At 36.3% G+C, this 16,650-nt stretch overlaps 1 protein-coding gene across 2 annotated transcripts; it reads right to left on the reverse strand.

Moving 5' to 3' along the window:
- Positions 1-2,320: 2,320 nt before the first annotated feature.
- Positions 2,321-16,102, reverse strand: LOC107780165 (alpha-amylase 3, chloroplastic). Of its 2 annotated transcripts, none has more exons than XM_016600687.2 (13): positions 15,188-16,102; positions 14,183-14,313; positions 13,693-13,747; positions 13,393-13,515; positions 13,105-13,225; positions 12,301-12,650; positions 8,902-9,581; positions 8,099-8,288; positions 7,362-7,468; positions 5,358-5,607; positions 5,081-5,203; positions 3,616-3,783; positions 2,321-2,937 (listed from the first exon to the last, which is right to left on the reverse strand). In XM_016600687.2, exons 1-13 carry the CDS (start codon positions 15,446-15,448, stop codon positions 2,779-2,781), a joined length of 2,718 nt encoding a protein of 905 aa, XP_016456173.1. In that variant the 5' UTR covers positions 15,449-16,102; the 3' UTR covers positions 2,321-2,778. The 2 variants fall into 2 exon arrangements, with proteins under 2 accessions (XP_016456173.1, XP_016456172.1); XM_016600686.2 differs by having other exon boundaries at positions 13,693-13,750.
- Between the last annotated feature and the right edge of the window lie 548 nt (positions 16,103-16,650).

A 16,650-nucleotide genomic window follows, 5' to 3' on the forward strand; every position in this document is an offset into this window, starting at 1 on the left:
AAAGCTTGGGAATACAATAATAGTAAACACATATATACCACTAACATAGGAAAAGATAGGGACATATTTTTAGCGGGAACAACGGATGACCAAATACTAATTTGAGGTTGACAGTTATAGTTTTCCTAACTAACTTTTGAATGTTTTCTTTTTCTATTTTTTGTGTGGAAAACACAAGTCAAGGGATGTTGAAACAAGGAAACATAAAAAGCGGATCTAGTCTAGGATAAAATCCCTAACTATATTTATAGTTCAAATTAATGGCTGTTGGTGTAGCCGTATCGGCTATATATGTCTACTTGTGCCTGTTAAATATGATCAAGAAGCCACAATTCAAACGAAAGTCTAGCTCTATAATGCTTGCCAATTTTTTTAACAGAACAATAAAAGAAATTTCAAATTACATTAAATAAATATTCTTAGACAAGCTTTACAAATGTTATATACTCTCTTCATTAATATTACAACAACATACCCAGTGTAATCTCATAAGTAGGGTCTGAGAAGGGTAGTGTATATGTAGGCTTTACCCCTACTTTAAAAAAGATAGAGATGTTATTTCTGATAGACCTTCGGCTCAGGAAAAATAAGAAGAAATGAGTAACAAGTAATAACACCAGCAAGCCAATCAGAAAATCGAAGTGAACGAAACAACAAGTGATAACAGAAATATAAGAATAAGAAAAGACGACTAACACTATGTAGCACACTAATGCCACTGGTATGAACAAGGTAAATAAAAAACAGTCGGCCACCTAACCTTCTACGCGAAATCTCGACTTCCACACCTTCCTATCAAGGATCATATTCTCGGTAAGCTGAAACATCGTCATCTCTTGTCTAATCACCTCACCTCAATAATTTTTCGGCATACCCCTACCTCTCCTTGGATCCTCCAAGGTCAACCTCTCACACCTCCTCATTAGGACATCAGTGTCTCTCCTCTTTACATGCCGAACCATCTAAATCTCGTTTCCCGCATCTTGTCTTCCACAGGTGCTACGCCCAGCTTTTCTCGAATAACTTCATTCCTAATTTTATCCAACTAGGTATACCCGCACATCTATTTTAAGATCCTCATTTTTGCTACCTTCATTTTTTGGATGTGGAAGTTCTTGATTGACCAACACTCGATCCCATACAGCATAGACGGTGTGACCACCGTTTTGTAGAATTTACTTTTAAGTTTTGGTGGCACATTCTTATCACATTAAATACCAGAGGCGAGCCTCCATCAATATTGACTACCGAATAAAGGATTTGTGAGAGAGATTGGTCGGATTATTAATTACTCCCTCCGTTCCAATTTATGTGAAACTGTTTGACTGGCACGGAGTTTAAGAAAACATGAAGACTTTTGGAATTTGTGGTCCTAAACATGTCAAAAAGGGGTCCAGAGTATTGTGTGATTATAAAAGCTTCTCATTAATGGTAGAATTGTAAGTTTAAGCTAAATTGTTACCAAATTTAGAAATGAGTCATTCTTTTTGGAACGGACAAAAAAAAATATTCCGTAGTTCACATAAATTGGAACTGAGGGAGTATATATCCTAACAGAGAAATTAGTTGGACGGGTCAAAACTGGTTAGGGGAGCGGGTTAAAAGTGGATATTATCCCATACTTAAAAAAGATGCTAGCAGAATGCGGAATACCCAAAACACATGGCCGGAATGAGCTTTTTGGTTTTTGATTTCTTGATTGCAAAAAACAATTTTGTACTTGGGGATAACTTTCCCGGTTCTTTTCTAAACATTTTTTCTGAACTTCCCTAATTGAGGAGATGGAACTAATATATTTCTCATTCGAAAGACGACATTTCTCGGTTGCCAAAAAAAGAAAGGAAGTAAACTATATATATTAAAGTCTTTTTTCTAAATTCTTCTTCATCACCATAATGGTAAAGTTATAGCCGGGTTACATCACACCTCTTAGGGTGTTGTTCTTTCTCGGACCTTGCGTGAATGCAAAATACTTTATGTACCAAACTGCCCTTCTTTTTTTCTTCATCGCCATGGTGAATATAATACGACTTTAAATGCCAATTTAACACTTAATTAGTCCCAACATCCCTTTTCTCATTCAAAATCAGTACGACTGCCAATTTATGATCATCTAAAGATACTCAAGAAGAGACCATTATTTTCACATAAATAACTCTTACTCTTCGTGGTTATTTCGACTCAAGAAGGAAAAACAAAACTTAATGATGACATCTGAAATGGATGTATGTATTCAAGTGTGGGTAATTTGCTGTTAATGTATATAAAATTAAACTCGGTTGAAATTGAAAAGAAAACTACTATTCTGTGCAACGCATGCTTGATTCAGCAAAAGAAATACAATATATCAATAGGCATATTCCAATATTTATACACAAATAATGTTGTCCTGATGCCAATATGGCTACTAGTTGTACAGAATTCCTTACATCTACAATGCCTCTATCTTCTAAGAAGGCAATACAATGTAATGGTATCTATCATATACATTTTTTACCAGACTGTATACAGTGTCCGTGATTTCACGAGATCTAATAATATTAATTACAACTCTTGCTCTTCGTATTTTTAGAACTATTTTTTACTCCAACTTCTTAGATTACTACCCATATCAGGCTTAAGATGCAGCAAAACTAATAAACCGCTGCAGTACAACATTTTGATGACATGAGCTCCTCCCATCTCCACTCCTTTGGCAGATAAATTGGAGCAACATTAACCTCAAACATGTCCGAATAGTTTCTAGTCCTTTGATACAGCGTAAGAGAGTGATTCTTCTTATGAAGATTCCCAAACCTTGTAATTGTTACCCTCAGCAGCCAACGACCATCTCTGATCCCCACTCGGAGGCTCATAGTGGCCTGGTCCTATTTTAACGGTCAGCTTATCATCAATAACTGCTGCATAAACATCCCTTTCGGCCTTTGTTATTTTCACCTGATTCAGACAGAAGGCTTAGCATGTTGGGAATAGGATTGATTTTGCATCCACATTACGAAAAGATATCTTGATAAGGCCCATAAGAACAGAATTTTAAAATAACAAAGCTTGTTTCGGAGTATTTTAAGGATTTGAATTACTAACTATAAAACACCTCAGCATAAAAAAAACCTAATCCCCACCTTCATAACTATACCAGGGTTAGAAACGGAAATTATTGCAGCTGACTAGCAAATACCAGTTCCACTGTTGTTGACAATTTGAATATATGTGTTGAATTCATACAAAATACCATGCCGACATACTTTTTTCTAGAAATATAATGCTTCACCTTACAATGATCTTATCACCTGATACTTCCCAAGATTGAACAGCCAAGGTTCATGTATTGCAAGCATGTAATATTTATTTGTTAGTTCTTTCTAGAGGTCCTTTTCACTGTATCATCACTAGGCAATTCTAAAAAAGAGTTGGCTTCATGTTGATTTGTCAGAACAGAAAAATAAGGAAATGGAGAGGCCATATGTTAACTGAAGAAATATAGAATGTTTGTTATTCTCTTCTCTCCTTCCTATTCATTCAAAATCGATCAACCATAACTTTTCAGATTAGGCTGAAATTTAACCTCAGAGGTCAAAAGAACCTGCATCAGTCAACATGGTTTTTGAGACTTACCATACTCCGACAGTTGATCTTATTCCGCCTTCTGAGTGACATAAGAGTTCCTATTTCAGATCGATAACCAGAGAAAATGTGATCAAAGAAGACTGACGGGGTTCCAGGGTGAGTCAGGATATAGGCATAACCTTGCATCTCCTTCCCACCAGGAAATCTCCAATGACCCTTCAAGGCAAAGGCCCAAAAACAAAAAGTTAACGATGAAAAGCAAGTCAGATCTTATGCTTACTCCGTATTATTCAACCAGCTATTGAAACAATAAATTACGAGCCCATTGAGGAGATCATGAGAGAAGCGCTACAGATTGGATTGGAGCTTCAAATGAGAAAGAAGAATATGGTACTAAAATAAGGTTATGTTACCCAAAAGAATAAAAAATAACAACAAATAATAACGATAAGGGTTCCATTTGGATTATTTATTGCACAAGCTCGTAAAAATTTCAAGATTTGCAGCAAACAAACTCTAGGAACTTGTGAAAACGCAAAGAAGGATTTGAAGAACATCAATAGAAAGTTTGGACTGATAGCTAAATGACATAAAATCCATTTCAAATCATTACAATTATAGATTTACTATTATCCCATCTATTCATACAGGCAAAAAATGTTGAGCTCAAACGCATGGACTTTATTGATGAGTACAAATGGAACCTAAGAGAGGTGCTCTGGTAGCAAAAAAGAACTACTAAAGACATTTAAAGCTTAATTTAAGGGTTTTCTTAGAATTTTTGTTGAATAAGGAGGTAATACAAGCGAATAATGGAACATCGAGAGCAAGAAACCAAAAGAAATCAAAGTTGACAACTAGGCTGGAATTTCTTCACTGATTCCAAGGAGAAATATTCTTCTTATAGGTGATCACAGCTATGCACTAGTGCCCCTAGAGATTCTACAGGGGTTACATTTCATCATGACATAACTAACTCTAAATAGCATTTGTAACAGTTCCCAGGGCTCGAGAGTACATTTAGCTCCCAAACTTGAGGGATCCAATGACAAACAACAACAACAACAACCCAGTATAATCCCACTAGTGGGGTCTGGGGAGGGTAGTGTGCACGCATACCTTACCCCTACCCTGGGGTAGAGAGGTTGTTTCCAAATAGACCCTCGACATCCTTCCCTCCAAGAACTCCCCACCTTGCTCTTGGGGTGACTCGAACTCACAACCTCTTGGTTGGAAGTGGAGGTTGCTTACCATCAGAGCAACCCCTCTTGTCTAGGGATCCAATGACAAAATGCAGGAAAAATGTATTAACTTGACTGAATGATCAAGAAAGGCACAAAATTGCTTCAGGCAAGTGGATATGATGAACTAACTGCCTCCTCATAAAGTCCCTGTTATCATTGTTTTAGGATCAAAAGAGGAGCATCTTTTTTTTTCAATTGTTTAATAGAGGAGCCTCTTTAGTCCTCTACAAAATACACCAGTAAGAATAGAAAACTAAAAGCATATTTACCTGTGTGGAACCTGTATCATGATTCTCTATAAAGGTAACAGCACGCGATGGCCACCACCCCACAACGCCAGGAGGTTTTCCCTTCTGATCCGATAATCGCCAGTATTCGCATCTCTCAATTGCCTAATTACATAGAAGTTGAAAGAAAATGCTGTTAACACCAGAAAAAAGTGATTTCTAACCACTTCTCTTTATTTATTTATTTATTTATTTTAATAACTACTGCTGGCCAAGTACTTGTATCCACTGTGCCCGGAGCAAAGTTTGAGACACTTACAGAATGAAGAATTCCTTTTGTTGTCACATCAAATGCTCCTGCAGTTCCATTAGTAGCATTAATCCAGTCAACAATTCTCTGTCGATGCGCATCTTGATTGTGATCCATCTCTCCGTAAGTATAACTAAGTGAATCCCAATACTCGCCCACAGCAAAGTAAGGCTCAGTTGCGTCCAAGTAATCCTTCACATAACCACCCCAGAACCCACGAACAAAATCAAGCCTCCATCCATCATAACCAATTTCCTCCCTGGCAAACCAGCGAAAATTTGTTACAAGATGACCTTTGAAGTTGGAACATTCTTGAGTAAGACATTGGAAGAAAGCTAAGTTGCTCGGGCTCGGCTGCGAATGTCCAAAACATATACAGATCTAGAGGTCGGATCCTTCATGATTTATATTTTAAGATTCGAGGATACGGATCTAGGTAGGGATACATATGCGAGGATTCAGCTAAAAATAATTCAAATATCTAAAAATAGAGTTATGAAAATATGTCTAAATTATGAGACACTGTGTGGAAAACTTACAAGATATCTGAGAAGGAGAAAATATTGGTCAAGAGGAGAATCCGAGAAGGAGATAAAAGAGGACTAACAGAAAATTCTATGTACAAGATATTCCATTTTCTTCAATTTCACCATAGCTTTTGTTTTGATTTCAAAAATCATTGTCTCTGTCCCGAATTTCTCCGTCGATTTTGGTCAAAGTACCCAAAATCGGTTCACCTGATCCGGCATGGACCCCAAACCGACGCCCACACCCACGTCATATCGACACGGGTGTGGCACTGAAAGTGAAGAGTACAAGCAACTTAGGAAGAAATTATAATGGAGACTATTAGATTGTATCCTATGCAAGAAAACAGCATTTTCATACAGTGAGGCAGAAATACCCGTGAAACAGATGGAGAAATACCACCTTCTTACACAGTTTAACAGTTGGGCAACTCCACTTGGTAATTCAGTCTTCTTCATGAGCGGTTGCAATAAAAGAGACATAGATATCTATTACCAAAGGAGCGGACGGGATAAAATGACAACATCTTGTGGGATGAGATGCTAATCCTGCTGCTATATGCAAGTGAATAAAGTAAGAGCTACTGATGCTTCATAATCCGTATTATTGGTGTAAATGTAGCCCCTTAGGAAATCTGGATCAGTATATGTAATTCCTGGACATGCTAGGAGGGATAGGATAGAAGGTGGATGATGTTGTTTTGTATGTTTTTTGTATCTTTTTGTACCATCTTGGTACCTTTATAATAAACTTTTACCTTATCAAAAAAGAAAAGAAAAGTAAGAGCTACTGATACTGTTTTACTGTTTAAAAAAATGGATAGAGAAGCAAAGGAAGCAGCTGTTGACTCTTCAACTATCAATTAAAGTATTTGTTTCTGAACGTCGTAAAGGATATTGGTTGCACCTCATTTACTTTTCACATTTTGAATCAAAGCATTAGTGTGGAGTAAGTAATCTAGTCCTTTGGCCAACCACAATTTCATTTTAACTGCCTTCAATTACCAATTGTTTTCTTTGAGATCGTGGTGAAATTCTTGAGAAAAATTGACATCTGATATCTTCAAGAATGATAGCTGTATACTTCAGGTCTTCTCTTTAAGCATTACTCAATTTCCATCTACCAACTCTTTCCTATTCTTGCCACAGAATGCGTTAATCTTCCAAAAACCAAAATTCCTGTCTGAACCACCAGATATTTATATCACGTTGACTACTTTGCCTAATGTGCATAACATAGAGACGGTACAGAATCTCTTTCTTTTAGTTAAGTGCTTTGTATTTTGAATTTAGTACCAACAAATTTTAATCCTGATTGACAGACATCAAATGTACTTAGACATTGCCAATGTATAATTATTGCTAAAGATACTAGGTCACTAAAAGCCCAGGCATAACAAGTACAAAGATGTTCAGATGAAAATAAAACAGAAAAAAGGAGGGGAAAGAAGAACATTGATAAGGTCAAAAGCTATGAGAATTAAACCTCAGCCAGTGTAACCATTCCTTGATATCCTTTCTCACAAATTCCTGGGAATGATCAATGTTAGGAGCAGCATGGAAGTTATCTCCACTACTTTTGTTACCCCTTCCCTGTAGAAATAAAAGGTAGTTCAGACATTTGATTCAGCAGATCATGTAAAAACACATCAGTATATCATTAGGGAAAGGGAAGCAATAATGTCCTGATAGCCACAATGTCTAAACTATTCTTGGCTAAACCATAGTAGAGGAGTTGAGAACATTGCTTTGGCGATTAACAGATATTCTAAAGAGTAACCTAGTCAACTTGAAAGCACGAATGAAAATCCACCGAGTATAGCGAAGTGTACCTCCTCACACCCACCATCTATAGCAAAACCGATATATATCATGACTAGGAACAATCGTTAGCAAAACCCATATATAGAAACATTTAGACCTTCCATTTTTTCCAACTTCAACAGCACTTCGAGATACCTTACTTGTTTTGACATATCAAATATTTTATCGTGTTCTCTGAATTAATATTTCATTGCAATTTATTTCAAATAACAAAATAAGGAATGGGTATACTATTCATTAAGTGGTGGACAAGCTCATTCTCAAACATTTCAGTTTGCTACTTTGCACCCTCTCTGAATTTGTGATTATTTATAGTCTTCTGGTGAAGGACAAGCATCACCGCAAAAGTTTTCTTTGCTAGCACAACAGCAAGGCAAAATCTAAAGAAAAAGCACACACCTGGAAATGTGGATCATCAGCAACAACTGCACGATCATCCCAATTTAAACGACCACCAAAAATATTCCATATACCATTTTGGTTACGTTCACTTGCACATCTATGATTTAAGACAACATCACCGAGAACCTTGATGCCCACTTCATGGAATTTCTTTACAGTAACTTTCAATTCATCAAAACTACCATATCTGACAAAGATACAGAAAAACAACACAACAATTGAGATACCCCAAACAAGTCAAGATAAAAAAGAACAAACCGAGAGAGCAATAAGTATGCTTCATTAAAGTCTCTTTGACCTGATAGGAACTATCTAATCATTGTTCGAAAAAAAAAAGGATAAAAATAAGATGCTAATTCTGTACTAAGGAATAGCCTATCGAACCAGAGAAAGACAGAAAGCAGAACCAGTAAATCAAAATAACAGAACAGATGTACATTTTGCATGTTTAATCATAACAAACGAGTAGAAAATGAGAGATATGTCCGATCTTCTGCTGGAAAGAGGAATGACGTAGTAAGAGCAATGTACCCCTTCTTAATTGTTGGCATATCCCTAGTTTAACTTCAAATAAAGAGGCTAATAGCCAAGAGAATTGAATTCTCATCCATAAAAACCATAACATGAGACTGCCATTCCTAATATTTGGGCATCTCCTACTTTAAATTATAATGGAAAAAAAATAGTAGAACTTGTATGAGATACTTAGAACTTCATCTCATAAACCCAGAAGGGATATACATGACTTATGCTTTAATATTTGACCAAAATGGAAGTGAAGAGAATTTTTATTATAATACCTGGAATTTAAGTTATATAAATCCCTAGGCATGTAGCCTTCCGGTGACACCGAGTCAGTTGGTGGAGGTAACCAGATGACACTGAATCCAAGTGAAGATAACTCTGCAGCTTTTTCATGCAGCTCCCTGTACCATCTTCCAGATTTATGAGATTCCCAATTAAACCCTTGGCACAAAATTTCAAATCCTGAACCAGTCCCTGAAGATACTTTGACATCAGGTTGTGAAACCTCAGCTTCAGAAACAACATTTTCTGAAATTGTTGGGACTGTTGGGGTTGAACTTCTGAATATACTATAAGCCTCCGCGGCAAGCTTCTCAATTTCTTGAAGAATGTTTTCTTGTGTTTCCTTGCTTTTTGTCTTCCGACTCTTTTCAGAGGAAATGCCAGTCACCAAATTTCTTATCTCCTTTATTATTTCATCAGTAAACATAGAGCCTGCTTGTTTCTCCTCAGGAGCACGGTTGAGTATCTCTGAAGAATTTGACTCTTCATCTTGTTTTCTCTCCTCCGAATGTATTGTGCTAGACTGATATTTGCCACTTGATAAAGGTATATAAAAGTCGTTTCCCTTGCAATTCAACCATGTATTTTCATCCAGCTTCACCACAAAAACAAATCCGGAAAGTCCTCCATCCAAAGTAAACAGGCCAGAAGAACCATCGCCTCCCTCTTTTCTCTGTCACGAGGGCATATATCATCAATAAGCAAAGGCTAGCTGGTCTTAGAAACAAAAGGTTACTAGTTCTTTCTGGTCAGTGAGACATTTTTCAAAGAAAAGTGAACCAGATGATAATAGAGAAAAAGAGAGCCACAACTATTGCATGGCAATTTTGTTTCTGAATATGGATCGATCCTAAGTAACAGTAGCACTCTGCATAAATCCGTACCGAGAGATAAACTAGTATTTGTGAAGAATGCTAGACACACCATATAGGACCCTTCCATGATGTTGGAGATTCAGGTCGAATCTAAAATACTGCAGTTGTTGAAGGGGAAAAGATTGCAACTTATAAGTGCTTGACAACAGAAGTGAGCTTACTTGCCCTGGTTAGCCTAATCTTTCCATGAAGCCATGTTTGGAAGTCCTCAAAAATCAGTAGTTCAGCATATTGTTCACGTTTGCAAACCGCTAACTTCCTTATAGTTTCTTCTTTAATCACAGTACACAAACATCAGACATCGTCTCTATTTAAAGATTAGACATTCAACTTATGACAGTCTAGCCGATTCTTCTGCTCCCCTAAAAAAACCCTGTTCTAATTAACCAAATAATTGAATTTTCCCTCTAATAAAAATGAGCAAACAGATTAAAATCTTGGACGAAAAAGGTCAGATGTCCCTTCAATCATTAAAGAAGAAGAGAAAGGTTAGTTGCTTTGATGTATACATCCTTGTACAAACTTGAACATTTTAAGCAACCTACCTTTGTCCCAGCAAGCCCCATTTCATGTCCGGAACTATTGGGCAACTAAGTAGTGTAGCGAAGGCAAAGATGCCATGTCTCCTGGCAACTAAAATGCTAAGCAGTATATAGCAGGTCAAATTAATAGAAAAGTGACCAAACTGGAAAGGGGAAGAAGAATAAATAAACTTATCTTTTAAGACTGTCCCAAAATTGTGCCAACTTCCTTTTAAGAGAGATGTTCTTGTACAGTTTACATGCTCTAAAGGTCATGTAGGAACCTATTTTACAATTTACAAAACAATGTCAACTCTATACTAACTCTAAGACCACAAAAGTCAACATAGTGCGCCAACATATTCCCCACCAAATACTAAATAATTCCTTTAATTAACAGGTTGAATCTAAGTTGCTCCAACACGACAGTCTAGGTGCCGCACCCGTGTCGACACGACACTAGTAAGAGTGTGGGTATGGAAACCGTACCGGATCTGGTCATACAATTTTGGTTTCTTTGACCATGATGGATGAAAAAATTCGAGATGGAATATAATTTGATTCCCGGAATCAGAACAAATAGCATACCTTATCTAGGAAATCAATTCTTTACTTATCTACAACTTGAGAATAAAAAAGAAATCCACACTTTACAAGTTATACGTAAGTATTCCACAAAATTTCTCATAATTTAGAGATATTTTTATATTTTTTTAAATTATATTTAGCCGGATCCCCGCACCCGTATCCGTACTAGGATCCATATCCCCGAATCTTAGAATTTACATCTTGAAGGATTCAACCTCTAGATCCGCATCCGTGTCGGACACCGGCACCCGTGTCCGAGCAACTTAGGGTTGAATCACTGAGTCAAACTAAGACGACTAATTTCGGATGAAGGAAGTATAAAGTAAGATTCCAGGCATTAAGAACTTCGCCAAATCTTTGATTGGATGTTATGCTAGCCATTAATCCAAATAGCATGTTAGAAATCCAATGACTTACAGGTCAGGAACAGATTCACATGGCAATTTCATATTTTGTTCTCATAATTACTTTTTTAATATACCAGCATTATGATAGTGCTTACAAAACTACATCAATAGCCTAGACCAACTCCTTTGAAACGATTCACACGGCACTTTCATTGGCTAAAATATTAATATTAAAATGCTCGTAACCTTGCTAGACTCAATTGAACCACACAACCAAGGTAAAATTGGACCAGCATATTAAAATCTTAAATAGAAAAGGTTATAACATCCTTTCAATCATTAAAGAAGAAGAGAAAGGTAGTTATCTGGATGTGCACATGCTAGTTACTACAAATGAACAACCTTACACATTGCACATGTCCAGAACTATTGAGCCACTATCAAGCAGAACGTGTAGAGAGAGGCCAACGATTTCTATTTTCCAAGGCTTCTCAAATATTAAAAGTGGTAGATCCAAAAAAAATTAGTACTCCCTGTATCCCACTCCCCTTTTTTCGACTGTTCCAAATTGTGTCCACTTTTCCTCTAAAAATGCTTTAATACAGTTAACGCTATGTGGGACCAAGTTTTTTACTTTAAAACACAAGTTTACTCTGGAACTACAGAAGTCATCACATTAGGCCCATATGTTCCCCTACCAAATACTTAACAATACACATGTTCAACTCTTTTCTAAAATAATCACACCGAGCCAAACTAAAGACTACTGACTTGGATGGAGGGGAGTATAAATGAAGATTCCAGACTTAAAGGACTTTGAAAAATCCAAGATTGGAGATTACCATGGTCACTAATCTACAATACCAGGTCAGGGAAGGCTGGTTGTAGAATCCAATGACATGTTCGTAAGAAACAGATTAAACAGCATTTTGATTGGATAACATTAGAGGTCAAAAGAACAGCATTTTGAGATAACATTAGAGGCTTGTACTATTGCTAGTTTCAATTTAACCACACAACTAAGGTAGACACGAAAAGTTCATTAATCCAAAAAAAAGTACCTGCAGCAAAGTCCTCAGTGCCTTATTCTTGAACACTACTGTTTCCGCTGGATATGGCGTTGTAGGAAGTTCCCATGTTTTAGCATCATCTTTGCAGACTCCCCAGTGAAGAACTACATTTCCCGGTAAGTCGGTATCTATATACAAAATATTCTTGGCAGTGTCTGGACAGTGCTTAACAATGACACTAACAGTGTTGTCAACAAAAGTTTCTTTTACTATGGTCTGCTCTTCATAGAACCCTTCAAGGCGCTTGTTTTTCAAACTAGACCCATCATTGCTGCTTGCTTCCCCTTTTGAGGGAGCAGCTTCTGGCTTAAGGAGGATGTTCGACAGCTGCCCTAGCGGTCCTGCAATACATAAAGAGCTACCGAACTTTTACAACTTAAATTTGGAAAGACACAATCACTCAAACAAGACATAGATATAAAGGATCTTTCCGTCCTTTCTGATATTTCAGCTAAGCACAATAATTGCTTATTGCAGCTAAGCACAATAATTGATTGATAATTAATTTTATACCATGAACTTATCAAAAAAACCTATTGTAATACTAAATTGAGGAAAAATAGAAATTTATAACAGTAATGCATCATATATCATAAACAGATACAATCCTTGTTTAGCCTAGGTAAATAATTTTCATTGTTAGAAAAGATAGGTTTTGACATATTTGAGTAGTTTTTCCTACGGAGGAAGTCAGCCAGGATAACATGAAGAGAGGTGATACAGATTGCATGTAAGAGTAGGCAAAAGAAGAATGAACATATGTATACATTTCCCGACAAAAAGTATCCTAACAACCTGGCCATATGCCCGATCCCTTTTTAACTCCAACAATATTAGCATCATCTTCAAGGTAGTCAATAAGAGGAATCTTGAAGTCCCGCCCTCTGTGCTGATACCAAACTCCAGTTTCCTCATCCTGCATCATCAAAATAAACCGGCAAAAAAGCACCATCACAACCAAAAAAGTGAACGACCAAAGCTATCAGAGGCGTAGTATACATGAAGATGGTTTTTGTTAAATGTGTCGTAAGCAGCATAATACTTAAAAGAAGAAAGCCGAACCATCTAAGAGTAGAAGTCCACCTTCAACACAAAATTTATGGCTGCAATAGACCACTTAGAACTTATGTCAATCTTCACTTCCTGAAACTTTTCTCCTTCCAAAATTGTTGATGACCCTTTCAAAGGAGTTTCAATTGCGTAATCCTGTAATGGCAATGAAATTCACATTTAAAGAAAAAATATGAGAAAGGAAATGTAGGAAAAAGATAGACGGACACCTTCACAGAAATTGAATACTAAAGTGATTACATCCACATTCAGAGAAGAAATATTAACAGAACAAGAACGAGGCAAACTAGCAAGAGAAAGAGTAGTAGAGACCTTTATTGTGATCGAACCTGAGGGCCGCATCTCTGGAGGAGGTTGATCCCATTCACTGCTGGATAAAAAATGCAAAATTTAGAAACAACATGTCCAGCGTCTTTAGGTATTCAACGACTATTGAAGCACAAGTTCATGAGGTATAAATCTCCAAATCAGAACTAAAAGTCTAGATCATCCCCATCTGAAAGACCATTGGCAGAGCTAGCTTGGAGAAATGGGGTTCAATTGAATCTCCTTGATAGGAGGAAAAATTCTAGCAAAGTGGCAAAGTGATTCAAAAATTGGTTTAGATCACAGGTTTAATTCCCACGAGACATTTTTTAATCCCCTTATATGAAATTCTGGCTCCGCCACAGCTAAAGACAAAAACGTGACATTAAACTTAAATCCTTCCTATAAAAGATATTGTAAACAAATTCCACCTCAGTTGTTTCTTCCTCCAAAGCACAAAAGAAAAGCAGTACTTCCATTATCAAACCAGACTAACCTGCCAGCATCACCAGCATAATTGACCCCCCAATGAAGAATCCATTTCCCTGGCACGCTACATCCCACAGAGAGGTGCCAATTCTCTTCGTCTTTCCCCTTATCTAATCTGATTGCTATCTTTCCTTCAGCCTGCAATAAGCCAATCAACACCTCAGCAGCTCTTAATCTTTCTCTACTTCAGTATTGGGAAAAACAAATGACACTTACATAAAGCACAAATATTTAACAAAGAAAAACGAGGAGAGTCAAATATATTACTCCCTGTGGTTTCAATTTATGTTGACCTATTTGACTAGTCATGGGATTTAAGAAAGAAATGAGTACCTATGGAACTTGTGGTTTTAAACATACCACAATATTTATGTAGTTATAAAAACTGGAAGTTTAAGTTAAATTGCTTCCAATTTTAAAAGAGGTCATTCTAGAACAAACCAAGAAGTAAATAGGGTCACATAAACTGAAAATCTAAGTATGAAGGCCAAAATTTCAAAGATCCAACTATTCTCTCTCATTTTCGTAAGCTTGATAATTTATCTTCTTCATATTCTCCCTCTTTTTCTTCCTCTTGAGCGAACATAAATGTGAATAGTTGCTTCTCCACTTGTCCAAAGATAGGATAAAATTCAGGAAGCAATGACGGAAGAATACACCGCCCAGTTATGCAGAGTGTTATACAATTTTTACACTTGATAATAATTCAAAAAATTATGTTCTGAATAAGTTGAACTACTCCGTTAACTTAACAAAGAGTTTTTTTTTTAATTGTTAACTTAACATAGAGGAAAAAAGAATTGGCGGCAAACCGCGAAAACTCAATTCAGTTAGCTCCAAACACTCCTTAATTCCTACAAAAGTAACGTCTCATTTCCATTGATCCAATGAATTTACAAGCACAAAAACTAGAGCCAAGCAAAAAGTAGAGCACGCGATAAACAAATCGGCGAATCTCTAACTTAATAATAGATATACACACGAAAATATATATCTAATACAGGTATTTTACCCTTTCCGGTCGTTTCACCAAAAAAGTCTCTGTTAAAACGACGTCGGACTTCTCCGATGTCTCAATGACAGCGGCGTCAGTGGAGCTAGCTCGGAGAGCGAACGTCGACCGGCGACGCCGGAATCTCAAAGTTACGTTAGCGGAGAGCGGCTTCCGAGAGTAATTTAGAGAAAAATGAGGGGTTATTTTTGGATTTAAATAAAGTTTTGGGCTTCGCCGGAGACTATTACCGACGAGAGGCTCTATAGTAACAGTCGACATTTTCTTTTCCGGTCGCTAGATCTCTCACCTGAAAAGCATGAGGAAAAAAGAGAACGAAAATGATTTGGTTGATCAGATATATATATAGTGGATAGTTATTGCTTTTTCGGTTCTCTGCTGTTCAAACACTTTCTTTTCAATAACATAATCTTTACTCTTTTTAAAAGGATTACGAAAAGTACCCCTAAAGTAATCTGAATTAGCGATCAGGCACCTCACTTTTAATAAAGAATGTTGCCATAATAATTTATAATCCCAATTTGACCTTGAATTTAGTTTTGCAAAACAATTTTCGCAAAACTTTTTGGCAATGCATAGTTTAAACAAACAAAAAAATGTGTCAATCAAGAAAGTTGTTAAAAATTATTTAAAAAGTAGTATCGATAAAGTTTCAAATGATTGTAAAGTTTATTTATTTAATGGACACATATTTGATTAATATATACTACTATTCATATATAAAGACCTAGTATAATTCTAGATCCCATCTGGATAAGTGTGTCCATTGTAAAATTGCAGGGTAGATGGCAATTGAGGTAACTAATGGAAGCTTTATAGCAATAATGACAATAAAATAATGACTTGATTATTAAGATGAAAAAGTAATGGGCAAAATCAGGGGAAAAAGAAAAAATACTTTGGTAAAGGGATTGCACTTTCCGTCGGCTACGGACCTATTTTCTATAATACTTCCAACTTTACGCAGATTCGAAGTTTCTCTCTCCCTCTCTGAATTCGTGGTCCCAAACTGAAATAATATCTGAAATATCTCAATTCAAATGGCTTATTTGATAAAGACCTGTCATTATTTTAACTGGCTATGATTTTTTTAGTTGGTTATAATTTCTACTATAATAATTTACTGTATTTTTATATATTCAAAAAGGAACAAATAAGCAGGTGTATATTTTGATTGGATCTTACTCCGTTCTAGAGAGCTAATTAATCCGGGTAAAATCTCACTTTATACCCATTAAGCCCAAACTATTTATCCTTTAATACCCAAGCCTAAACTATTTACTTTTGGGAAATTTTTGTTCTTATACCATATAGGAAACTATATTACCAAATATGTTCATAGTTTGCATATTACCCATCATGCTAATAGTATTTCCACAAAATATAGACAATTCATTAAATAAGGAATCATTGTAGCTGTAGGCTTCCTTATTTAGGGGCGATGATATTAGGGAATTAAATAT

Source organism: Nicotiana tabacum, chromosome 20, assembly GCF_000715075.1.
Source record: "Nicotiana tabacum cultivar K326 chromosome 20, ASM71507v2, whole genome shotgun sequence".
NCBI classification, from domain to species: domain Eukaryota; kingdom Viridiplantae; phylum Streptophyta; class Magnoliopsida; order Solanales; family Solanaceae; genus Nicotiana; species Nicotiana tabacum.